The 27,159-nt window shown below is 42.5% G+C and overlaps 1 protein-coding gene across 1 annotated transcript in view; it reads right to left on the bottom strand.

Moving 5' to 3' along the window:
* cat (catalase) overlaps positions 1 to 10,160 on the bottom strand; it is a 59,904-nt gene extending 49,744 nt beyond the window's left edge. Inside the window, exon 1 of the mRNA XM_028793507.2 lies at positions 9,987 to 10,160. Within this exon, the coding sequence (XP_028649340.1) occupies positions 9,987 to 10,052 (66 nt within the window). The 5' untranslated portion in view covers positions 10,053 to 10,160. The remainder of the gene's footprint in view (positions 1 to 9,986) is intronic.
* Positions 10,161 to 27,159: the final 16,999 nt, after the last annotated feature.

The following is a 27,159-nucleotide window of genomic DNA, read 5'->3' as shown; positions in this document are numbered from 1 at the left end:
AAAGTAAAAAATAAATCTCTCATACATCACTTGTAAAATAAAAGCGTGGGAGCTTTTGCTAAGATTATATTGATTGATGAAAAGCGCCCATGCTTTTATTTTACGAGTGATGTATGAGAGTCTTATTTTTTACTTTTTAGTACACTTTTTAACTTAATATAACCATGGTTTTAAAAAGTATTTTTTATAGAGATATTATTTTAAACTTTTTAGTCTTGGGTTCTTTTTAGTATAATTTTGTAATCAATATTTTAACACTTCCTTTAATATTTCTATCCATTACTAGCGCCATCTGTTGGTGAAATCTTGAATTATTCTTCATATGATTCAATTAACATGGATTAATTGATCAATTAGTGAAACTGATTATTGATTCATGTATTGTCATCGGAAGTGAGTAAGTGTGCAAAATTTCAAGTCATTTGGACAATAGGAAGTGGGTTAAATATCAATTACAGGATTTATACCAGACAACAAACGGGTGAAGTTAAAAGAAGCGTGTTAAGTAAATAAATAAAAAGAACCATCATGAACCAGTGGATCCCAAGGAGAACTCAGTTGGCTCAAGTAACTAACTGGCCTTGTGACTGTGCGGCTGTTTCTTCTTCTTCTTCTTCACAGAGGGTTTATTTTCTCCGATTCACGCTACATAATCTCTGCAATGGTACCCCTTCCAGGTCTGGTTACTGCTTTACATCTGAGCTGTTGAGTCCTCATGCATTGCCCCCCCCCACTAATTAACTGGATAAAAAACAGGATACTAAATATAAGTGGAAGAATATTTTAAAATGGAATATTAAATACAGTATGGAATATATTTACAGTATTGTTGCTCTGTTATTAAAAGTGAGAAACAATTCAGCTCTGCTTGCTACAAAAGGAAAATTACATTTTTAACTTCAACCTGAAAAAAGAAGCAACAGTTACTATATACTGTGTATGGACAGCTCTGGAACCAGTAGGATCACAATAAACTGGGATTCTGCACAGAAGTATAAAACAGCAAAATGAATACAGTATTTCCAGAATCATATATATTTGCTTCTGTCACCTGTTTCTGTATTTGTCTCGCAATTCTGCAAATAAATTTCAAAAAAACAATCGGATACCTTTGCTCTCAAACTACAGTACACCAAACAACTTATGCAACAAGCAGGACAAAGTTTAAATTCCAGTGATTGCAAATCCTAAATCGGAGATTAAAGTTCTCTGTTTCTAATCTCCCTTGACACACATGAGGGACAAAAAGAAAACTGCAAAACATATTAATCTATACTACGTAGCCACTGTAAAAAATATTTAGAAGAGTATCACCAACAAGTTCTCTGGTAGATGAACTAAAACTTTAACAGGCTACTTACTTAAACTGCTGTTTTTAATTATGAAGTGACCTCACAACCCTCGGTGTCTTCCAATACGGAGGAGCTAACATTTCAATTTAATTCTGCTTGCCAAATTGCTTTGGACTTTGTGGCTCCATTAAAAAACAGGACACTAAAGCCCTGCTCCGAGCCGTGGTTAAATGCTAATACCCGTGCATACAGACGGGAGTGCAGGAGAGCTGAGCGGAGGTGGAAAAAAGGACAGGTTGCAGGTTTCTTTTGAAATATTGAGAGAAAGTTGATTGTGTTATCAGAAGGTTTTGAAAGCTCCAAGATCCAAATGTTTTTCTGAAGTTATTGGGTCTAACTCTCACAACCCCCGTGTACTTTTTAACACATTGAGTTCTGTACTTAATGTTCATGGACCTGTCTTTCTGGAAGCCTCTAGGGAAACTTGCGATAAATTTCTTTACTTTTTCTTGAAGAAGCTTGTAAGCACTAAGGCCCTCATTTCACCACCTTCTCATGATCCATCCATTTTAATACCATGTTTGGCTGTGTTTGACCACTTCGAGCCTGTCACTTTGTCCTTTTTAAAGCAGCTGGTTTTCAGTATGAAGCCATCTGGCTCCCCCCTTGATGTTGTTCCTCCTCGACTTCTTAAGGAGGTCTTTTCTACCTTGGGTCCATCTATCCATATTACTAAACGAGAATGGTAAACCGGATATGGACGCAGGGACCTGCCCGTGGACGCAAAAGACATACTGCGCAAGTGCCGCACAAAGCCCCCCCCCCCCCCCAGAGTGAAACGGGAGAGACTACGCACGTGTGCAGGCGCCACACAAAGCCCAACACCAGAGCAAAACGGGAGAGACTACGAACCGTCAGAGTAGGAAACAAAGTAAAACGTCATAAAGAGGTTAAAGAACAGGGACAAACACATGGAGAGCAGGTTACAGAACAAAGCCCCCCTGCCCAGAGTAAAACGAGAGAGACTATGAACCGTCTGACATGCCGCAAGCAGGATAAAGCGAGGTCAGAAATAAAACACAGAGTAGGAAACAAAGTCAAACTTTATAAAGGGATTAAAGAACGGGGATGAACACATGGAGAGCGGGTTACAGATGATGAAAACTGGAATGCAACAGCTTCAAAAAAACCTAGGCACGAAACACATGCACACCGAGATACAGAATATAAAGGCAGAAACAACGACAGTTAAACGTCCACACCACACAGCGGAGGCGGACCTGGAAGGTGCAGGCGCCTACATCGTGCGTCGGAAGGCGCGGTAAAGTACAAAAGGCAAAGGCGCCTACACAGCATGGTAAAAACCGACATAATACGGAAGGCGCAGGCGTCGCCGCCATATTGTGAGTGGCACTAATGCGTGGTGAAGGCGCAGGAGGAGACATAGTAAAACAAGAGGAGTCAACGCCCCGCCCCAGAGTGAAACGGGACACACTACGGAGTCCACAAAGGTTCATACATCAAACCCGAGATGGTACGGACACGCGTCTGAAACCGCACTGGGCCCGTGTGGACAGATCTAATGAACGTGGACGCCTACAACGTGCGTCTCAAACTGCGTAGGCAAAGCAGGCACGGATTCAACACGACACAGCTCGAGTGACCGAGCTACAAATACGCGCCTGCCTGGATATAATTAATGAACGCAGGCGCCTACAACGTGCGTCTGAAATGCCGCAGACCAGGCAGGCACTGCTCCAAAAAGAAAGAGCTCGACTAAACGAGATACGAAGTGAAACGGGAAACACTACAGAGTCCGCAGTGCTCCACAATGCACCGCATAATAGTTCGGAAAGAGCTTCATAGTAACAGTGGGAAGACCCAGAGTGACACGGGCGAACGCTCCGTATTAAACATACGTCATCCTCACACGTCCAAACTATACAGCATAGGTGAATCACATTACAGTGATGCATTATTAACAGTACGATAAACATCACAGTATCGCAAACAAATGAAAATTATTACTCGAAAAAGGGAAAAAATATTCACCACGGACCAGGTGTCATTGAAACAAAAGCAGAATAAAGCGAGATCAGAAATGAAAGACAGAGTAGAAAGCAAAGTAAAACGTCATAAACAGGTTAAACGAGGAGGCCAAACACATGGACAGCAGGTTACAGATAATGAAGACCGTAATTCAAAAGCTTCAAAAACAAAAGCTCGACTGACCGAGATACAAACTGAAACGGGAAACACTACGGGGTCCACAGTAGTCCACAATGCACCGCATAATAGTACGGACGGAGCTCCATATTAACAGTGGGGGGCCCCAGAGTGACACGGGCGAACGCTCCGTATTAAACGTGCATCATCCTCACACGTGGCTGCCCAGCGGGCACGGGTTCAAAACGCCGGGGGTAGGCGAGCGAAGCGAGCAGGGGGCGGAGCCCCCTTGTTCTTACTGTTATTAATAGTAGTTTAACCTCTAGTGTGGTGCCTAAAAATTTTAAACATGCTGTCGTGCAACCACTGCTGAAAAAAACGGGTCTGGACCACTCTGCTATGTCTAACTTTAGGCCTATTTCCAAGCTACCTTTTTTGTCCAAACTCTTGGAAAAAGTCATCTATACCCAACTGACGTCCTTTCTGGACGAACATGCAATTCTGGAAGTGTTCCAGTCTGGGTTTAAAACTCACCATAGCACTGAGTCTTCTCTGTTAAGGGTTTTTAATGAGATTCTTTTGACAGTGGACTCTGGTGACTGTCTACTACTTATGCTTTTGGATTTAACAGCTGCATTTGACATGATAGACCATGAGATCCTCATCTCTAGGCTGGAGCAGTGGGTGGGCATCACAGGTTTAGCTCTCCAATGGTTTAGGTCCTATCTTTCAGATAGAAGTTTTTGTGTCAGTATTGATGATTTTACTTCCACCTCTGTTGCCCTCCCCTGGGGCTCCATCCTGGGACCTCTTCTGTTCTCCTTGTACCTGCTGCCACTCGGCGCTATTTTTCAGAAACACGGTATTTCCTTTCATCTTTATGCAGACGACTGTCAGGTTTATTTCCCTCTGAAGCGCCAAGGTCCATGTACTGTCCAGCCCCTGCTTGATTGCCTTATTGACATAAGGAGTTGGATGGCATTAAATTTTCTAAATTTGAATGAGAACAAGACAGAAGTCATGCTATTTGGGCCCAATAGCACCAGCGGGACCCCCTTCATCGACCTTTCCACTGTGGCTCAATTTGAGAAATCCATGATCACAAATTTAGGTGTAAAAATGGATTCCACTTTAAAACTTGATAGCCATGTGAACGTAGTGGTAAAATCTTGCTTTTTCCAGTTGAGGCGGCTGTCAAAAATCAAGCCTGTGTTGTCTAAGCGCAACCTTGAAACAGTGATACATGCTTTTATAATATCTCGTCTAGATTACAGCAATGCGCTTCTTTTTGGAATTAGCCAGGCCTCCACTGCTCGCCTACAGCTGGTGCAAAACGCTGCTGCTCGATTTTTAACTGGCACAAGAAAGCATGAGCACGTTACCCCGATTTTGGCTTCCCTCCACTGGCTTCCAATTCGTTTTCGAATCCATTTTAAGATCCTTGTATTTGTTTTTAAATCTCTTAATGGGTTTTCCCCTTCTTTATTTGTCGGAACTGCTGCACCCTTACGTACCGTCTCGCTCTCTCAGGTCAGCAGACCAGATGCTTTTACGCGTTCCCAAGGCACAATGCAAACTCCGAGGTGATCGAGCTTTTTCAGTTGCTGCCCCAAAACTCTGGAACGATTTGCTGTTGCACGTTAGGCAGGCTCCTTCGCTAGCTGCCTTTAAATCTTATTTAAAAACACATTTTTACTCTCTGGCTTTTAACCCTGTATAATATGTTGGCTATTTGTATACTTTTTATACTTTCTATTAAGAATCTCTTCAGTTCTTATGTGTTTATGTGTTGTTTTCTTTGTACAGCACTTTGGTCAGCCTTGAGGTTGTTTTTAAAGTGCTTTATAAATAAATTAAATAAATAAATACTTAAAATTACTGTCAACTAAACTGACTGATATTTAATTTTGTCTGGAACACAATTCATCAATCCATTTAACAAATCTCTATTTTCTGGTATTAAACTTGTCAATATAGCATATGTATTAAACAATCCACTAACTGTACCTAAAAGGTAAGTAGTGCCCAGTGGTGTACAGCAAGGGTTTCAAACTCAGATCGGGAATGATGGCCGTGGCTACAGGCCTTCATTCCTGCCTCTTTCTTAATTTTAACTAATTACCTGTGTTTGCTTCCCGGGTCCTCCCTGCGTGGAGTTTGCATGTTCTCTCCGTGTCTGCGTGGGTTTCCTCCGGGTGCTCCGATTTCTTCCCACAGTCCAAAGACATGCAGGTTAGGTGCACTGGTGATCCTAAATTGTCCCTAGTGTGTGCTTGGTGTGTGCCCTGTGGTGGGCTGGCGCCCTGCCTGGGGTTTGTTCCTGCCTTGCGTCCTATGTTGGCTGGGATTGGCTCCAGCAGGCCCCCATGACCCTGTGTTAGGATATAGCAGGTTGGATAATGACCGACTACTGTTAATGGAACTCACTTCCATCCATCCATCCTTCCATCCATCCTCTTCCACTTATCTGAGGTCGGGTTGCGGGGGCAGCAGCTTGAGCAGAGATGCCCAGACTTCCCTCTCCCTGGCCACTTCTTCTAGCTCTTCCGGGAGAATCCCAAGGCGTTCCCAGGCCAGCCAAGAGACATAGTCCCTCCATCGTGTCCTGGGTCTTCCCTGGGGCCTCCTCCCGGTTAGATGTGCCCGGAACACCTCACCAGGGAGGCGTCCAGGAGGCATCCTGATCAGATGCCCAAGCCACCTCATCTGACTCCTCTCGATGCGGAGGAGCAGCGACTCTACTCTGAGCCCCTCCCGGATGACTGAGCTTCTCACCCTATCTTTAAGGGAGAGCCCAGACACCCTGCGGAGGAAACTCATTTCAGCCACTTGTATTCGCGATCTCGTTCTTTCAGTCACTACCCATAGCTCATGACCATAGGTGAGGGTAGGAACATAGATCGACTGGTAAATTGAGAGCTTCGCCTTGCGGCTCAGCTCCTTTTTCACCACGACAGATCGATGCAGCGCCCGCATTACTGCGGATGCCGCACCGATCCGCCTGTCGATCTCACGCTCCATTCTTCCCTCACTCGTGAACAAGACCCCGAGATACTTGAACTCCTCCACTTGGGGCAGGATCTCGCTACCAACCCTGAGAGGGCACTCCACCCTTTTCCGGCTGAGGACCATGGTCCCGGATCTGGAGGTGCTGATTCTCATCCCAGCCGCTTCACACTCGGCTGTGAACCGATCCAGAGAGAGCTGAAGATCACGGCCTGATGAAGCAAACAGGACAACATCATCTGCAAAAAGCAGTGACCCAATCCTGAGCCCACCAAACCGGACCCCCTCAATGCCCTGGCTGCGCCTAGAAATTCTGTCCATAAAAGTTACTTCTTTTGCTTTAATTGACTTGCTTTTTATGACTCCGAACCCCTAATTATTTTTCTCCTTAACCAGTAGTCAAACAATAATCCGATGACATGAGACTGAAACAGTGAGTGCTGCTTCACTTGCGCTCCAGAAAGCTTGCCTTGACCTCAGTTAACCAGCAGATGTCGCTGTTCAAACTGGGGCCGAGGCTTCAAAGCTTCAAATCTTAAAGCCACAAAGCTTCACGGGGCTTCATTTTCCCATCACTATTATACATTAAAGTTAATGTTACTTTAAATATATTATAGGATCCATTTATGTTGCTCAGTTTGCAACTACTTTATTTGGTAGTATGTTTAAACAAGTTTGTATCTGTATGTCATGGATTTCTTCTAAATAAATGTTCCAAAGTCACTCTGCAAAGGTATTGGTGCATCTTTAGTGGATTCAGAAAGTATTTGGACCCCTTCACTTTGTGTGCACTTTATTGTGTTGTAGATTTAATTTTAAATGAATAACTATGCCATTTTGTCTATCAATCTATAACCCATAATGACAAAGTGAAATTATGTTTTGAAAAAGGGTTAAAAATGTATTAACAATCAGAAGGTAGAATCATTCCTTTGTATAAGTATTCAAAACCCTTTTCTGTGGTACACCAAACTAGGGTCAGGCGTATCCTGTTTGCTTTAATTCTCCTAGAGATTTTGACAGGACTCCACCTGTGGCACATAAAATTGCTTCAGGAAATCAACATCTGATATTTTTGAAGAAGAGGATGAATTGCCGTTATCTATATGGGTTCGCCAAAACAATATTGAAATTAATAATGTCAATTATTACGACTATCAACATGTGGATGATGAAGTGTTTACTAGCGGAATTCCTACTGAAAATGGAATCATAAACGCGTTGCTTTAAAAAGAAGACGGATGATGATGAAGATGACAAAGAGGAAGACGCTGCTGGCATATTGGATTTACCAGAACACAGTTTACCAACATTGTTTGATACTGAAAACGCCAGCAATAGATTGACGGCATTTTAACAACGGACTGATGTGAAAAAGCAAGCGTTTTAAGAGGCAAACTGTGTGACTGTAGATTACAAATAAGTATTTTGGACTTTCTGAGAAAATATTGTACTTAATGTATGTTTTCATTATGGGCTAAATGTATACTTTTTTTCAATAAATCACTATTACTTTAACAGACTGAGTTAGTTTTTGTCAAACTCGCATTTCCCGGTTATAGTGAATTCCGCTTATAATGAGCAAATAGTGTCGGCCTCATCAAACTCACTATAACCAAGTTTGATTGACTGTATATAGAAACACATATGGAAAAAATACATAAAATTCCCTTCATATAAACATTATATAATTTGTAAAGTTGATTTTTTGCATTTTATCTGTGAACGTTTTACAGCACTCCGAGCCTGCACTCAGTCAAGTGTGCTATACAAAAACTGAACTGAATTAAAAATTGAATGGTAAAAAAAAAAAAAAAAAAGGATTCTGAATCATAAAAGGCAAGATATTTAAAATCATGGCAAAATATGTTCTATTAGCAACAGTAATTGATTACTAATTAAGGAAGTGGTTGGAAGAAAACCAGCAGCCACTGTGGCCCTCTGTGACCTGAGTGTGACAATCCGAGTAAAGTGGTGGACTGTTAATGTTAATCCCCATGTATGATGCAGCAATTCAAGGTTGTACTGTACGTCCACTCTTAATCTCAGTCCATCCTAATCACACATGTCCTACACTGGACCCAAATACTGATTTACAATATGTGTAATTGTACAGTGCATTCATTGCATGTGTACTTGCCATCTACTTTTTACCTCTACTGTTTAACAAAATCCATGTCTGTACAGTTGTTTTGTACTTACTTCTTATTTACTGTACTATTTATATTCTGCTGCTCTTATTTATTCATCACCTAATTGTCTGTACATAACCCTGCCAGCTCAGCCTGCAACTTTGGCACAATAAATCCACTATCCTTCCAATGTATGCGACAATAAAGATCTCTAATCTAATCTAAATTCCTATCACCGATCCAGTGTTTGACTTTGAGCAAGTGACCTGATTCACCAGTATGTACATTATTGTTCTGTTTTTGTAGAGCATTTTGAGATGGCATTCATTATGGAAAGGCACTATATAAAACTAGAAGGCTGCCAGTTCAGTGTCTATTACTGAGTTACTGCCACTGCCAATGCTGACTCAACTGAAACACTGTCGGCGTTAGGTGTACTTGTAAAGCAATCAGTGCTGGTATTTACGATGAAAAGGCACTATATAAAATTGTTCAGACTCCAAAATTTCGTCTGCCGCTGGTCCAACAGATCAAATATGGGCAAAATGGTACTACACCTGTGGCTTGTAAAACATCGTGTAAAAGATTCGGAGAAACACAAAAACAAAATGTAAGATATGAGCCTAGTGAAAAATGACTGCACTTCTCAAAAAAAAAAACGCTGGTGCGCAGAAGATTTAAAAAGACGACAAAGGAGACGATGTATCAAACACATCTAGCTTATGCGCATGCCTAAAGGCGACTGCTCAAGTGGACAACAAAGTGATTTTTTTGTAGTCCTTTATTTGCCGTATACAATTTCCTGTATTAGGAAATTGTCATGTTTTGCATACCTCAACTTACTCTCCAGAGACGCACGAGGTTTTGGGATCAGCTTTTTGTAAAGCGCCCCTGGAGTAATTGCTCAAGTTAAGGGCCTTGCTCAGGGGCCCAACAGAATTAGCATTGCTTCTGTCACTGCTTGGATTCGGCAGCCTTCGAGTTACCAGCCCAGATCCTATAGCTGTCAGTTAAGTCAGGTCAGGTAGTGAGGAGCTTCCTTGGACACTGGACACCTCACCTTCTCTTTCATCTTATTTTACTTTTGCTATTATACTGAGTTACTATGGAAAAAACTATTTTGCAACTAATAAATTTATAATCGGGGTGGCGTTAAAATATCAACTTACAGCTGCACCGGAACGGAACTCTTTGAAGTGCAATTTAAATGCTGCATACAAAATAAATACTTAACATATGCATAAAGACACCTGCATGAACATTTCGTGCATTTTACAGTATACGTATCTGATACTGCATGATGCCAGTATTCTTGCAGGTTTCCTTCAAGCAGGCCTCCGTATAATGCTGCATTCAAAACGCAAAAAAAAGAATACAAATCCAGCATTACCTGCGAGCCCCTGCTCTCCTTCCACAGCTTCATCTGGTCCGAGGCGTTGTCCCTAGTATCGACCATCGTAAATTTGCAAAACGCACTCTGTTTCAACCAGCGACAATAATCCAGAAGCACTAGCACGCAGTGCACTCACTGCTCGGGTACGCCAGGGCACGGACAATCACTACCCGCCTCCTTCGCAAAGCCTTCCGTCCGCAAGTGACGTCTTCAATTCCTATTGGTCCAACTCCTTGTCAAGTGAAATGAAGCCCCTCCCACCTCGAGCCACAGATGCTCGCAGCTGCGGCTGACAGAGGTGAATGTTCGCTGGGTCTGCGTCTTTTGGTAAACTCATACTTTGCTACGTGACACTGGAAGGAAGGCACTGACATGACACAATGGATAATATGCATGGTATATCCGATGTTAAGTATTTGCACCGTAGATATCTTTCAAAATACAGATTTTACCACCAATTGGAAAGCTCCGTATGAACTGCGCAGATCCCCGAATAGCTCGTTTTTACTCATGAAGGACCTCGGTAGCTGCAGGTTTCCACTTTAATAAAACTCCTTCTAAGGGACTTTTTCCTCTTTTTGAGAAAAAACATTACAATCTATTTATTAAATATAAATTGTGCATATCTGTCTGTAAATACGTTTAGGAGCTATGCATTTAGATATTTCATACTCCTAGTACTGTATCAGATTAGATTAGATCTTCTCCTTCTTTCGGCAACTCCCGTTAGGGGTTGCCACAGCGGATCATTTTTTATCCGCATATTGAATTGTCAAAATTTTACACCGGATTAGATAAACTTCATTAATCCCATGAGGAAATTCAAAATGTTCTAAATATCATCCTGAAAGCAATACTCCACCTAAAAATGTGTTGTTTTACATCTTACCTATTCCATGTACTTTGTTGACTTGGCCAAGAAAATGTTTAACGTCATATTTTCATGCAGAATGGAGAGAATGAAGTAGTGACCAGTGCTGCACAATGACTAATGATATGATAGCCATCCATGGAAATTAGAACAACTTATGTTGCATAGTACACGTATCTGTTGTACAGCTACTTGCTCAAAATGTGCAAAGTGAATGCTTTTTTGCTAAAAGCTTATTGAATAGTCCCTCTGGAATTATTAGTGCATAAATAAACAGAAAACCTAAAGACTCATGGGAATGACTTTTTTAATTTGAATACTCGCTTCTCTCTCTCATTCTTTGGTCAAGAGTCCTGTCTTCACTCCAGTGAGTGTTTGGGGATTTTCATATACAACATTCTCTACAGCAGGGGTCCCCAACTCCAGTCCTGGAAGGCTGCAGTGTCTGCAGGTTTTCATTCTAACCCTTTTCTTAATTTGTGACTTTTTTTTGGTGCGAATTAACTTCTTTTAAATTAATTTTAATTGACTTGCTTTTGAAGACTCAGACCCCTTAATTAGCAGCCAAACAATAATGAGATACAAAATGAACCAAAACATGACCAGCAAACTGTGTCAATCATACAATATCCGAAAATAAAGAAAGATGAAGGTCTCAGGAATGTTGATCTGCTCAGGTCCCCAAAACATTTGACCAGCGTTCTAAGAAAAGAGAAAATCGACAATTTCAGAAATGTCTGCTATTGCACAATGAGAGCAGCAACAAGCCATGGAATTAAAGAACACGGGGGTTTACTGAAAAACAAGACCCGGCACCTAATGAAGCAACTGGTTGGAGTTTGAGGCCCTGACTTAGTTGATCTTCTGTTGGCTCCCTCACTTCACATTTCATTTCTGTTTGGGTGCCATTTAAGGAAAGAAATGAAGCAACTCAGATGAACAATGAAGAAATTGAGGGAAACAAATCTTAAAAAACAAGTCAATTACAATGAATTCAAAAGAAGTTAATTAGCAGCAAAAACAGGGCACTAATTAAAAAAAGGATTAGAATGAAAACCTGCAGCCACTGGGGCCCTCCAGGACCGGAGTTGGGGACCCCTGCTCTAGAGTTTACTCAGAATGGTGTGAAATGTTTTTAGTTTTTCCATCTTTAACTAATATATAAAGGTTCTTAGGACTTCCTAGCCTTGAACATGCCACATAAAGTTGTCCATGTGAGAAACAGGCTGTGTCCAAATTGATTGCAGCAATTTCCAATGACTGTCCAAACGTTCCGAAAGTCAAGTGGATGATAACAGACATACAAGACTGAATTTCTAATTAATCTCTTCCATGTGAAATTCTTTTACAATCAATTAAAGGTTAAATACTTTACCTATATGAATAAATATTATAAGTTAAATCCATCCATCCATTTTCCAACCCGCTGAATCTGAACACAGGGTCACGGGGGTCTGCCAGAGCCAATCCCAGCCAACGCAGGGCGCAAGGCAGGAACCAATCCTGGGCAGGGGGCCAACCCACCACAGGACACACACCAAGCAGTAACACTGCGCCACCATGCCGCCCGAAGGTAAAGTATAGACCAAATATAGCTATGATATTTAACTTATAAGGGTGGCATAATGGTAGCGCTGCTGCCTCACAATAAGGAGACCTGGGTTCACTTCCCGGGTACTCCCTGCATGAAGTTTGCATGTTCTCCCTGTGTCTGCATGGGGTTCCTCCGGGCACTCTGGTTTCCTCCCACGGAGGAAAGGTTAGGTGTATTGGCGGTCTTCAATTGTCCCTAGTGTGTGTCCTGTGGTGGGCTGGCGACCTGCCCGGGATTTGTTCCTGCCTTGCGCCCTGTGCTAGCTGGGATTGGCTCCAGCAGACCCCCGTGACCCTGTGTTAGGATATAGTGGGTTGGAGAATGACCGACTGACTTTACCTTCGATTTTGATTAGTTAATTAAATTAGTTTTTTGATTATGAATGTATTAAAAAAATTGCTATTTTTTATACAAAAAAATTGTAACACCAACACGTTAGCTACGATGTTGCAAAACAAATGACATTTAGTTCATTAACGAATAAACAAAAATCGCAAAGAGAGCCACTGAATCCACAAAATAAATATAGGATGTTTATGGTGGATAAAAATAAAATTGCTTACTTATCCTATATATAATATAATAGATAGCCTATTTTAATCAAAATATAATTGCGGAATACGTTCAAAAGTAGTGTAAAAACGATGGGAAAAGTGGAGCCTTTTTTAAGGTTTTTGGACAGATTAATTTGAGTTTTTTGGTGTAGTAAGTTTTTACATGCAGAATTTTTGACGATGTAAAAAACATCAATTAAATTAATATTATTATTAGGTTGATTTAATTCTATCACCACTACAACATTGTTACAATAAGTAAAATGCAAGGTGAAAATATAGTTAACAAAAACAAACATTAAACGACAAACAAATAATACTACGGATTTTTCATGATAAAACTGTCGGTTGCTTTTACGGAGCACACCAGAAATGTTCTGAGCATCAGCTGGATGATAACATACGTACGACACCGCAAGATTGTTACAGTCTGCTTTAAGAGATAGATAGATAGATAGATAGATAGATAGATAGATAGATAGATAGATAGATAGATAGATAGATAGATAGATAGATAGATAGATAGATAGATAGATATGAAAGGCACTATATTATAGATAGATAGATAGATAGATAGATAGATAGATAGATAGATAGATAGATAGATAGATAGATAGATAGATAGACTAGATAGATAGATAGATAGAAAGATAGATAGATAGATAGATAGATAGATAGATAGATAGATAGATAGATAGATAGATAGATAGATAGATAGATAGATAGATAGATAGATAGATAGATAGATATGGCAGCTCGAGTCACAAAGACAGAATGAGTCCCAAAAGTAGTTGGAATGCCAACCTGGCCAACTCGAATTTCAAAAGCACCGGGGTGGTGCACAAACATAAAGAACGCTGGCAGTCACCTCAAGTTCACCCTCTGGTGGTCGTTGAGTGTCAATTGGATGATAACATGCATAGAAGACCGCAAGATCACCCCCCACCCTACCCAGAAGGGGGTGGGTTAGGATTGATTTTTAGTCGACCAATGAGAAACGTGTACCAAGTTTCATGAAAATCACTCCAGCCGTTTGGAAGTGATGCTGGAATATACAGTACATACATACACATATACATAGACTTTATATATAAAGATTTAGAAATATTTCTATTTTTTCTAAAGCTATAAATGCTTAACTCTCTTTTGCTGTTTTCCTATTATTTTCCCCTTTGCCTGTGTAGTTTGCTCCCTTCATTTAACCCTAATAGTGACAATTAACAACCAGCACCCAGGATGATGAAAGCTTCAATGGCTTCAGTGTCAGACTCACTAATTAGTAAATAATCAATTAAATATGCAGAACACCTGGAAAAAGCAGAATGAAAATTAGGTCTAACAACTTAAAAAAAAAAGATATTCCCATATAACTTCTTCCATCCATCCATTATCTAACCCGCTATATCCTAACTACAGGGTCACGGGGGTCTGCTGGAGCCAATCCCAGCCAACGCAGGGTGCAAGGCAGGAAACAAACCCCGGGCAGGGCGCCAGCCCACCGCAATATAACTTCTTATTATGTAATTTCCACATTGACTCCAAAGCACAGAAACTGGGAAATAAGGACTCACTTAATTAAGTTGGTTGGAACAAAAACCTGCAGCCACAGGGGGTCCCCCAGGATCAAGTTTGGGAACCACTGCTCTACTATATTAAAAAAGTTTTCCGTCGTGTCCGTGTTATTGAGTCTTGACCACGCCCCTCCACGCTGCTCGCCCAATCATTCCTCCCTCCGTCCCAACTTGTGACGCTCTCAGTGCTGCTAACTCGCCCTTCAACACAGTCAGTTATAATGGCAAGGCAGAGAAGCGAATGATCTATTCGAGAACGTTACATTTTAGATCGTGATACAAAAAAGTGGCAAGAGCAGATAATGAATGTTGAAAAAAGAAAATTAACAAGAAAGAGTAATAAATGAATAATACATAATACTAAATAATAACAGTAAAACTATTAATAATAAAAAAACAACAGTATTAACAAGTGTAACAAATGTACTGCATTTAAATTCGCTACTAGGGGCAGATCTGAGGGCAGGGGGGCGGCACAGAGTTCAGAGTCCGGACCACCAAGGGTGTTGTAGTACCTGGCAGAACTGGTTTGGTTGCTGCAGAACCTTCTGCCAGATGGAAGTTGGCCAAAGAGACCATTGTGGGTTGGGGTCCTTCACAATGCATTGCTTTACAAAGATGTGAGGTCCCAGAGATCTTTTCTGCAGTGTACACTATACATTGTAGGACCTTAAGGTCACAGACACTGCAATTACCAAAGCAGACAGTGATGCAGCTGGTCAGATCTCTTCTGATGCTGCCCCTGTAAAATGTGGTGACAAGTTTGGGGGGTAGTCTTGCCTTCTTCAGACACCAAAGGAAGTACAGATGTTGTTGTGCCTTCTTGGCTATGGAGGTGGTGTTAATGGACCAAGTAATGTCAGCTACCAGGTCACCAGTTCGACCTCAGAGCCTTCGATGTGCAGTGGTATGTGGACAGCAACGACCTTCCTGAAGTCAACGATCATTTCATTCATCTTGTCCGCATTAACAGACAGAATGTGGCACTTGTACCAGTCCGCCAGTCATTGTATGCTGATTCTGTAAGCCGACTCATCTCCATTGCTGATGAAACTCACCACCGTGTAATCCCCAAGAGCTGTACACAGCCGTACAATCGAGAGTTAGCAGAGCGGGCAGAAATGTTTAGCTGTCATGTTTGTGGGTGCTACAGCTTCACTCATCACCTCTAACAATGTGGCACATTTGGAGTAGGAGGCCAAGAGGGTGCAGAGGAGGTGCAGGAGCAGAAACTCCAACTAAATGTGAAGAAGACAAATGAGCCGCTCATTGATTTTAGGAAGAATGCTGAACCAGTGCATACTTCTGGTCCTCAATGGAGAGCAAGTTGTGTGACTTAGTAGCTGGGAACAATACCGGGTAATAGTTTGAACTTTAAAGAAAAAATCTACAAAGAACGTCAGCAGTGGAGCAATTTATTAAGAAGGCCGAGGAACATCCTGCACCACTTACTACACACGGCATACTGGGAGCATAGGGATGTCTTCATTCATGGCCTGGTTTCGGGGGACCATCTGTGAGCAGCAAAAATAAATTTAGAAAAATAATCCAATTGGGGTCTACTCTCTGTGGACAATCACAAGTGGAACTTCAAGATGTGTATAGCAAAAGAGCAAAAAGAAAAGCGAATTACAGCCGTAAAGGACCAGACACACTGCCTGAACTGCTGTTTCCAAACTTTACAATGCCTACTGCTAAAAGTTCTGAATAGAGCCTGGGGCATGAGAAATGCAATATATAAGTAAAATGCATTATTATTATTATTATTAAAGTTCAAAACACATAAAAGTAGAAATAGTGTTATACCGACTGTAATTCACTTTTTAAATAGGCCAAATTCAGTTTTGTTGAAACAAGGAACTACTTTTAAACTCTGTTTTTATGTATACAAATACATCATCAAATTTTATTTTATGTATCTACTCTCTATATATAAAATCCTAAGTCTAAAAGTGTACCGATTTTGTGCAACAATTTTATGTGACTTTTTATGTGATGTTTTTTGTCACGCTTTAAATCAGGCTTATTTTAAAACCTACATATATTTATTTGGTATCATTCTTTAAAGAACGTATCGAACTTTAATGTGATGTTGTTAGATTTTCAGATTCTTATTCCGTTTTTAAATTATAAACTAAAAAATAACAAGAATTCACATCCCACGAGACGAGACTTTGTGCCAAGAGATTTAACCACACCCGGGGCCGGAAATAAAAGACAAAGAGTAGGACAGCTGCTGTACAGGCTTTTAAATGTTCAAAGTGCCACGCGAGATGCAGATTATGTGACACGGCAGCAAGCCAGCAGCTGATCGAGCAAAGAGGAGGTAAGAAAAAAAAAACTATTTGTTTTCCATTGTATCACCGTTTAAGAAGGGGTCTCGGAGGAGCAACCGCGTCTCTTGGGGTGCACTCAGCCCCCTCTTCACAACACGAGCAGCAGAGACATGAACTGGATGGTGCATAGCGCAGGCCGGGGGAGTTGGGGGTAATCCCCTAGTAGTATATATTGTGACAATTAAGAGTCCAAGCCATCATAAAGGTTTGGGGCAGCCATCCGTATATTGTTTTTCCCAGCTGCAAAAGGGTTTTAACTCAAAAGCACAATGTGCATATCACAGAGTCCAAAACAGAACTGACTATAGTAGCCCAAGATGGAGGCTTTAAAGGTCTGGAGAGGAACTGATGTCATCAAAATGGCCAGAACCAGAAGTGACGTCATCAAAGGGGCCAGCTTCGGGAGTGATGTCATCAAAGGGGCCAGCTTCGGAAATGACATCAGCAAAGGGGACGGCTTCAGAAGTGACGTCATCAAAAGGACCGGCTTCGGAAGTGACGTCTTCTGATGCGCTGGAACCTTGCAGGATTTCCCGGGAAAGGTCTGTAGGGAACTGAGAAAGATAGTCAGCGCACTCCGCCGCCCCCTGGTCGGATGTTTTATTACACTTACTCAGACCCTTTAGCTGCCTCCTACTCGCACATGTGTGACAATATATATATACTAGCCAACCCGCGGCGTAGCATATGCCACATAATTATGTATTGATGGGTGAACACTTGCTGAACGACACAGTTGTCCAAATGGGGTGGGTTTGTGGATACCACTGTGAGTGAATGAAAAGATGGACCTCAAGAGAGAGTAACATACAATTGTCCGTGACTGAAAGCGGGATCGTCTGTGACGATGGAGGCCACGCTGGTGAAAGTTACTTCGTCGGTAGGGATAAGTTTCAGCACTTGTTCATTAAGGTGTAGCGAGTCTTCGTTGTTGACGCTTAATATAGCTTGCGTACTGAGTTGTTCCGGAATCACAGTTGAGAAACACTTTTTTAATGTCTTTTAAGCACAGGGAAAAAAATTAACATGTGAAACATCCGTAATGTAATAAGCCACCAAGTAACATTGCAATAATGCATGCTACGATCCGATCGCTGTAAACAGAAGTGAAAACAAATTCAAGCCCTGTGCATTCTTTAACTGTCTTGTAGCACAGTGGTAGTGCTGCTGCTTTGCAGTAAGGAGACTGTGGAAGATTTTGGGTTCGCTTCCCGGTTTCTCCCTGTGTGGATAGCGCTTTGAATACTGAAAACACCGGTATTTCAATATAACGAAGTATTCTTATTCGTCCAGTGCTCGCTCTCTCTCGTGCACGCCTGTATGTGTGTGTGTGTGTGTGTGTCGCTCGCTCGCTCGCTGCACATGTTCCTGCAGGCATACCAGTAAGTGAATGAAAAGATGGAACTCTGGAGAGAGCAACATACAACTGTCCGTGACTGAAAACTGGTTTTGGCAGATACATGCACATCTTTTTGAAAGTTTGGCACTGTGCCTCATTAATTGTCATCACAAAGGCAAATCCAACAGGAAATTGTCTTCGTGTTAAAGTAAAAGGCAAATTATCCGTGACGAACTGTTTTACACGCTGCATACCAACCCGCGGCGTAGTATACGCCGCATAATCATGCCGCTTTTTTAATGTTTTTTAAGCAGAGGGAAAAAATGAACATTTGCAAAATCCATAACACTGCTTTCAGTAAGTACAATGCACACGCGTTTAATTTGTCGGCCACTTTTCGCCAGCCGTCTTTTCTGGTTTGGGCTGCTTTTGCAGTGTTACCGCTTGTGTATATTAAATCTTGAAATCCTTCAAGTAACTAATTAACTAACTAACACCCACCCACCCAGCTTGTGAGAAAAAAATGCGCCCGTTCTTTTATCATTTTGTTGCAGCCTATCAAAAACTTGCTGATCATGTTTTCTAGACTCAATATATATTGGCTTTTCACTCAGTGCAGGGGTGCGCATTCATCTCGGATTACATCCTGGTAGACTAATCTGCTACACGGCTGCGTTTGAAAAACCGACTTATCCCGGATGAGTTTCACTGGCATTAATGATTAGGAATCTGGTTGGAACAAAACCCTGCAGCCATAGGGGTTCACCAGGACCGAGTTTGGGAAACACTGCTGAACAGAGACGAAACTGACTCAGGTGAGGAGTTGGGGCGGGCAAAGTGGTTGCAGCTATTGATTATTCAGTGTTGTTTGCCTGGGTGTCTGAACTGCTCGACGGGATCATAAATAAAAGGAAAACAATGTGAAGGCAATGTCACAGGTGATCCTGTGGTATAGCGGGTCCACAGCTCCCCTTCAAAAGGCCATTTTTAAATAAATAATCGCCGCACTCACAGTGTAGCGATGGGCGTGGAAGTGTGGCTGAAACGGTTTCCGGGTGGAGTCGTGCAGTGTGTGAGCGAGCGAGTGATGAGAGAGAGAAAGCCGGTACATTAGAGTGAGCGAGAGCAGGCTCGAAGGCAATGTGTTCCTGTGGTATAGCGGGTCCATAGCTCCCCTTCAAAAGGCCATTTTTAATCCGCGACTGACAGTAGTGGAGTCAGGCACAGAGAAGGTCAGCTGGTAAGAGAGCGTCTCGACTGTTGCAGGGCCTGCATCGGTGAAGCAGGTGAGACGCTAATGAAAAAGAGGCACAGGGCTTATTGGTTTTTAAAGACTGCTTCCTTCATTGTGTTTTAACCTCAATTTTAAAGGATTGCGCGGCTCTCTCTCTCGGGCTGCCTGTGTGTGTGCCTCTGTCTCTCTCTGGCGCTGCCTCTGTGTGAACCAAGGTTCCATGGAGGTTGACTAATAAAAAGTCAACGTGGCTCAGAGCCGCATGTGGACTGTGGCACAGACAAACAGAAATGACGGCATGTTTTCCGAGGCATCGCGTCCGAGTTGGTGGGCGTGGCTGTGCGAGTTTTCGTCGTATCCAATGGTCTTAGAGTTGGTGGGCATGGCTCCTTCCTGCATGCTTTCATGGGTGTCGTGCCGCTCTGGCGGCGGCTTAGAGAATTATATACTGTATAGATATATATATATATATATATATATATATATATATATACGCTCACTGGTCACTTTATTAGGTTCACTTGTTTCACTGCTTGTTAACATAAATATCAGCCAATCACATGGCAGCAACTTAATGCATTTCAGCCTGTAGACTTCGTCAAGATGTCCTGCTGAAGTACAAACCGAGTGTCACACTGGAGAAGAAAGGTGACTGAAGTGACTCTGAACGTGGCATGGCTGTTGGTGCCAGACAGGCTGCTCTGAGTATTTCAGAAACTGCTGATCTGCTGGGATTTTCACGCACAACCATCTCTAGGGTTTACAGAGAGTGGTGTGAAAAAGGGAAAATATCAGTGAACGGCAATTCTCTGGGCAAAAATGCCTTATTGATGCCAGAGATCAGAGGAGAATGGCCAGACATGTTTGAGGTGATAGAAAGGCAACAGCAACTCAAATAAGCACTCGTTAGAAGTGAGGTGTGCAGAAGAGCATCTCTGAACACACAACACGTCAAACCTTGAAGCAGGTGGGCTACAGCAGCAGGAGACCACACCAGGTGACACTCCTGTCAGCTAAGAACAGGCAACTGAGGCTACACTTCACACGGGCTCAATAAAATTGGACAATAGAAGATTGGAATGCCGTTTGTCTGGTCTGATGAGTCTTGATTTCTGCTGCGATGGTAAGCTCAGAATGTGGTGTCAACAACATGACAACTTGGACCCATCATGTCGTGTATCAACAGTTCAGGCTGGTGGTGGTGCTGTAATGGTGTGGGGGTATTTTCTGGTCACACTTTGGGCTCCTTAGTACCAACTGAGCATAATTTAAATGCCACAGCCTACCTGAGTGTTGTTGCTGACCAAGTCCTCCCCTTTATGAACGTAGTGTCCCCATCTTCTGATGGCTCCTTCCTGCAGGATAACATGTCATGTCACAAAGCTCGCATCATCTCAAACTGGTTTCTTGAACGTGACAATGAGGTCACTGGACTCAAATGGCCTCCACAGTCAGCAAAGCTCAATCCAGTAGAGCACCTTTGGGATGTGGTGGAACAGGAGATTCTCATCATGGATGTGCAGCTGACAAATCTGCAGCAAGTGCATGATGCCATCATGTCAATATGGATCAAAATCCCTGAGGAGTGTTTCCAGCACCTTGATGAATTGATGCCATGAAGAATTACGGCAGTTCTGAATGCAAAAGTAAGTACAAGTAAGATGTACTTAATACAAAGTGGCCGGTGACTATATCTGTTTAGTAATGCGCTTTTGTATGTTGCTGACTGGATCCAAACAAATTCCCACTTGTAGACAATTAAAGGGAAACCAAACTAAACCAGCTGGACGCAGTTTGGTGCTCTGTAGTTGCCAAGAAAGCATCCTTGAATGTCTCCTAGGCAATTTCCTCCGGCTCAACCAGCAAATCATTGAACTGCTGGCCATTAATGACAGGTCTGATCTGTGGGCCAACAAAAATGCCTTCCTTAATCTTGACATCCGTTATTTATGAAAAAATCTCAAGTATCGAAATCCTTTACCTTCCTTGATCCTCACTTTCATGAAATTTTTCATCGACCCAAGTCTTACATGAAGAGGTGGCAAAAATATCTTTGACGGGTCAACACGTGTGCCCTCTTTTCGGCCCTGAACAGAATGCCTATGGAGCGGATAGTCGTTTCTAAAGTAATGAGACTCTTCATAACGGGTGTCCCATTCATGGCACTTGGGATATCTGAGCCATCACTTTTAGATACAGTTGTATTTCTTGTACCCAAAAGGGGGCACCACTTAGCCCCAAACCTCTAATATAATATCACCTAACCTAGTCCCGGGTTCAGATAATAAAGGATTATATTACACCAAGTGTGTATAATCAACAAAACCATTATTACATGACAAGTATATCTCCATTTTCTCCTTCGAGTGTCACCCACTGTCTCCTCCTGACACGGACTCCTTGAGGTGAAGCGTCCGGACCCTTTAAAGCCAGGCCTGGGAATGCTTCTGGTACCATAGTGTGTCCTATTGGAAGCACTTCTAGGTCATGTGGAAACCAGGGTGGTCCTCCCAAGACAGGGCTGCACTTCTGGACTCCAACTCCCATGTACCCCTGCAGGTCTCCAAAGTGGGACACATTGGAAGGATGGCTGCCTCCTGTCATATGGTGGATGGAACTGCTCCTGACCTTTGACTTCTGCTGGTCCATCCCTTAAATTCCTCTAGCCAATCCAGAAGTTATTTACTCGACCAGTTAAAATGCCCATCTGTCCTCCATGGCACTTACAAAATATACTTGTAATATGAGAGAAAAATCACAAAAATTGGTGATTACAGTAAAACCGTACTGATAAGAAAAAGTAAAGGTGATTTACCCAAGTATTCAACAAGCAAAATCTTCACTGTCCAGTGTAGTGGACCTTGATCAGGGTACATATTTGTATATACAATACAATACAATTTATTTTTATATAGCCCAAAATCACACAAGAAGTGCCGCAATGGGCTTTAATAGGCATCTCTGTCATATGATAAAAGTTGGAATGTGACGTCAGAGTCTCTGTTTACTATCTACATGTTACAGAAAGCCGCTATGCGGATCCTACGAGATCGGTGTGCGCACTTCGATGTCTGATGAATGATTCGATGTGGTGAAGCAAAATGGCGACATACAAATACATTTGTGGTGCTTTGATATTCAAGCGTCGCATATTTCCGATCGTAATGACACGATACATTTTAAAAGTCTCACCTACCATCTTCTGTGCCATCTTTTTTTTCTTGGGCTTCCTCCTGACCTGACAGCAGCAGCAAACAACAATAGATCACCACACAGAACACATTACATGTATGATATTCCAACTCTCTGCACATTTACAATTCTTAGATTTATACTTGATATCACTTTCATGATGCAATGCATTAAAGTAGGTATGTTACATTTTACAGATAAATCGTTAATTTCGTTTAAATAATGAATAGTTAATAATTACACACATGGGAATGACACAGTGGTGGAGCGGTAGCACTGCTGTCTCGCAGGGAGTCACGTTACTGGTGTTCCCTGCCTGAAGTCTGCGTGTTTTTCCTGCCGAGTTTCCATGGTGGGCTCTGGTTTCCTTCCAAAGACATGCAGATTTGGTGTCACTAAAATGACGCCAGTGTATGTCTGTGCTTGTATTCACCTTGCGATGAGCTGAAGCCCCGTCCAGGGATTGTTTCTGCTTTTGCCCAATGCTAGCTGGAATGGGCACATCCCTGGATTGATGGATTTAATCATTAAACATCCTTTTCAGAGATATTGCGGTAAGGTGTCATCGGAATTTACTGGATGTTCCAGGCAATTCACAACACAGCGAAGCTGAACCTGTTCTCACCATGATAATATCTCGTACTGTCACCTGGTGGATTCTTCCAGATTTACATAAAGTACGTGTGCAAGTACAAACAGTAAAACCGGCGTCCGCTGGAGCATGTGTCACGTGAAGTATAAACCTGGCCTAACATGCTTTCCTACATCACCGTAGAATGAAAAGGTCAGTTAGTCAGTCATTGTCCAACACGCTATATCCTAACACAGGGTCACTGATGTCTGCTGGAGCCAATCCCAGCCAGCACAGGGCACAAGGCAGGAACAAATCTCAGGCAGGGTGCCAGCCCACCACAGGGCGCACACACACACACACACACACCAAGCACACACTACGGACAATTTAGGATCGCCAATGCACCTAACCTGCATGTCTTTGGACTGTAGGAGGAAACCGGAGCATCCGGAGGAAACCCACGCAGACACGGGGAGAACATGCAAACTCCACGCAGGGAGGACCCGGGAAGCGAACCCGTAGGTCTCCTTACTGCGAGGAAGCAGCGCTACCACTGCGCCGCCCAGAATGAAAATTGTGTTTTCATTTCCACCACTTCACAAATCTTAATTCTATCGACTTTCCCTTTAAAAGGTTTATATACTTCTGGAGTTAAGCTTCATATTTCCTACAAAATTTTGAAAACCTGTCTGTCAAATTACCAGAAATACAGCATTTTCCATAACGTTTGTGACAAAGATACATTTTTCCCTCCCTCTGCTCCACAGTTTAAAATAACAAATCAAACAATTCAGACATTGTGATTAAAGTGCACATTGCAGACTTTCATTTGAAGGTATGTGCATGCATTTGGGTCACTTTTTCTACATGGGCATCTCATTTCAGGGCTCCATAATGTTTGGGAAATTTGGCGTCACAGATTTTATTTTTATCTCCGGTTTGACTGCAGTTTTGTTTTACATGGCCATCTGATCTTATCATTGAATTCAGAGACTTAGAATGCAGTAATATACAGTGCCCTCCATAGTGTATGGGACAAAGACACCCTTTTCCCTTTTTTCCCCCCCTCTGTTCCACAGTTCAAAATTAGAAATCACATAATTCAGACACTGCGGTGGGTTGGCGCCCTGCCCGGGATTGGTTCCTGCCATGCGCCCTGTATTGGCTGGGTTTGGCTCCAGCAGACCCCCGTGACCCTGTGTTCGGATTCAGCGGGTTGGAAAATGGATGGATGGATAATTCAGACATTGTGGTTAAAGTGCACAGCATGTAGAAGTGACAGCACTTTTTGTACATGATCCACCCATTTCAGAGCACCATATAATGTGGGGCCAATTGGTGTCAGAGATTTTGTGATTCCCCAGGTGTGCTTCATAAGGTACCTCAGTTTGCTTCTACTCTTTGGAGTCTGGAGTTACCAATTGGTCAACATGAGGACAAGTGCTGTGCCAATGAACGTCAAAGATGACATTATGAGGCTAAAAACGAGAATAAAACCAATGAGCGACACCTGACACACCTTAGGATCACCTAAATCAACTGTCTGGAATATCATGAAGAAGAAAGAACACACTGGTGAGATCAATAATCACAAAGGGGCTGGTAGGCCAAGGAAGACCTCCACTGCTGATGACAGAAGAATCCTCGCTATGGTAAAGAAAAAGCCCAAAACGTCTGTCTGACAGATCAGAAACAGCCTTCAGGGGGCAGATGTGGACGTGTCAGAGACGACCATCAGCAGAAGACTTCACAAACAGAAACACAGAGGACACCCTGCAAAATGCAAACCACCAGTTTCCAGCTACAGGCCTCTTATTAGATTCTGGTACCACCAGAATAGTGAGGAAGTTGAGCCTGGAGGCTGAAATGGCTCTCAATGACTGCTCCCAGACTGGGAAACATTGTGCAAATCACATGGGGACAATATTGAAGGGAGTGTGTGTCACTGCATCATAGACTTCTGTGTCAACACTGGGGTACCCATAAAGACAGTGTGTTGCTTTTCAAACAACAAGCTCTGGATTACTAAGGTGCTAAAGGTCTCCTCAATGAGTAAAGACAGCATTCAAATCTGAGGAGAAAGACGCTCAGAATGACGTACAGCGAGTGCTAAATAAAACGCTGAGTGAAGGAAAGGAAGTTTACAAAGCTAAAACAGAAAAGAACCTCACTTAGAATAACATGAAGAACATCTACAATGGACTGGGCCGCATTACGGGACTCAAGCAAGCCAGGGCTCAGGTGCTAACAGGAGACTGGACAAAGTTAACAACACTGAACCAATTCCTTTATACCAACAGCATAGCACTTCACTGGGGCTGGGACTGCCAAGTCAGAAGTTTTTCTTTTGAATTTTCTTGCTTTACAGTCATTCTGGTGTTTGTTCAGACCAAAGTGTCTATTTATTTATTTAAAGAGTTACTTTAAAAAGCCAAAATTCCCCTTGGGGACAAATAAAGTTCTGTCTGTCTATCTATCTAGTTATCTACAAAAACAGGACGGCCAGATTACACTTTGCAAAAAAAAAAAAAAAAAGGACCTAAGAGCCTGCAGAACTCTGGGAAACGGTCTTGTGGACAGACGAAACAAAGATGAACCTCACCAAAGTGATGGCGAGAGCAAAGTGTGGAGACGAAAAAGAACTACCCAAGATCCAAAGCAGACCAACTCATCTGTTAAACATGGAGGTGGGGTGTTATGAGTTGAGCATGTATGGCTGCCAGAGGTCCTGGCACACTTCTATTCATTAATAATGTGACTGCTGACGGCAGTGGCACAATGAATTTCAAGTTATTAGAAAACTTCATAATAACTATAAATCCTCTACCATTAACAGCCATATTTGGTTTAACACCAGACAGAATACCATGACTTTAATGAACACTTCACCATGAAGACCTATGCTACATAACATGTGTGTTTTATTTGTCACACACAGTATAAATACAAAAATGATTTCATAGTCCCACCCTTATGTGACTGCTCGTGAGGTATTTTTTTTTTTACAATATGTACACTTTTGATACTACAAGCACCAGTATTAAATGCTTTATAAAATTAATAAAATGACAGTGAGTAGCTTTTGTTCAAGATGATATTAATGTTCTTTTTAAAAAAGTTAAGATCAATAAAAATACAGTACAATTCCTCTTAACCGTCCACCACAAGACTGGACCCATGGCCAGCTGCCGTTTTGGCCAGTTAATCCGACGCATACCTATTTTCATGCAGAAAAATATTTCTAAAGGTATGTACTGTACCTCTTCGACGTTCCTGAAGAAACCATATCTACAAGGCTTCATCCACGATTTCGCACACAGGTTTTTTTCTCGTACAACAACTGGACAGTGTGGTGTAGCAGGTCCACAGCTCAAGTCAAAAAGGCCACTTTTTAAATAAATAATCGCCACACTCGCGGCTTAGCGAGTATGTGTGGGTGATCGGTTTCCGGGGAATTCGTGAAGCGGGCGATCCTAGCTTAAGTGCACAGGTGAGGAGTCGTCCGCATCCATGATTGTTCCCGGGAACTGCTAATTGCCACATCTGATCCATGTCCCCGTGATAAATAGAAGCGCGAGGCGGCCATGGGGAGAACAGGAAAGAATGGGAGGTTAATGGAAGAGGAATCAGATAGAGAAAAGCCGCTGCAGGACAGCAAGTGAGCGAGAGCAGATTCGATGGAGCAAAGGCAGGCAGCTGGGAGGTGAACCCCTGCAGATGAGTGTTTGTCCGACACTCGGTGGGGCTGTAGAAAGCGGTCGCTCTAGCTGAGCAATCACGGAGCTGGAGTGACCGGTACTGAAGATGACTGGCCGTCGAAAGGCTGCGGCAGTCGTGGAGGATTTGGGCTGGTTTAGCCCCAGCGTGTGTGCCTTGGCCGCTGGGGAAAGAACCCAAGTCTCAGT

Source organism: Erpetoichthys calabaricus, chromosome 2, assembly GCF_900747795.2.
Source record: "Erpetoichthys calabaricus chromosome 2, fErpCal1.3, whole genome shotgun sequence".
NCBI classification, from domain to species: Eukaryota; Metazoa; Chordata; class Cladistia; order Polypteriformes; family Polypteridae; genus Erpetoichthys; species Erpetoichthys calabaricus.
The sequence above is the reverse complement of the archived record's forward strand: the minus strand, read 5'-3'. Positions and strand labels throughout refer to the sequence as shown.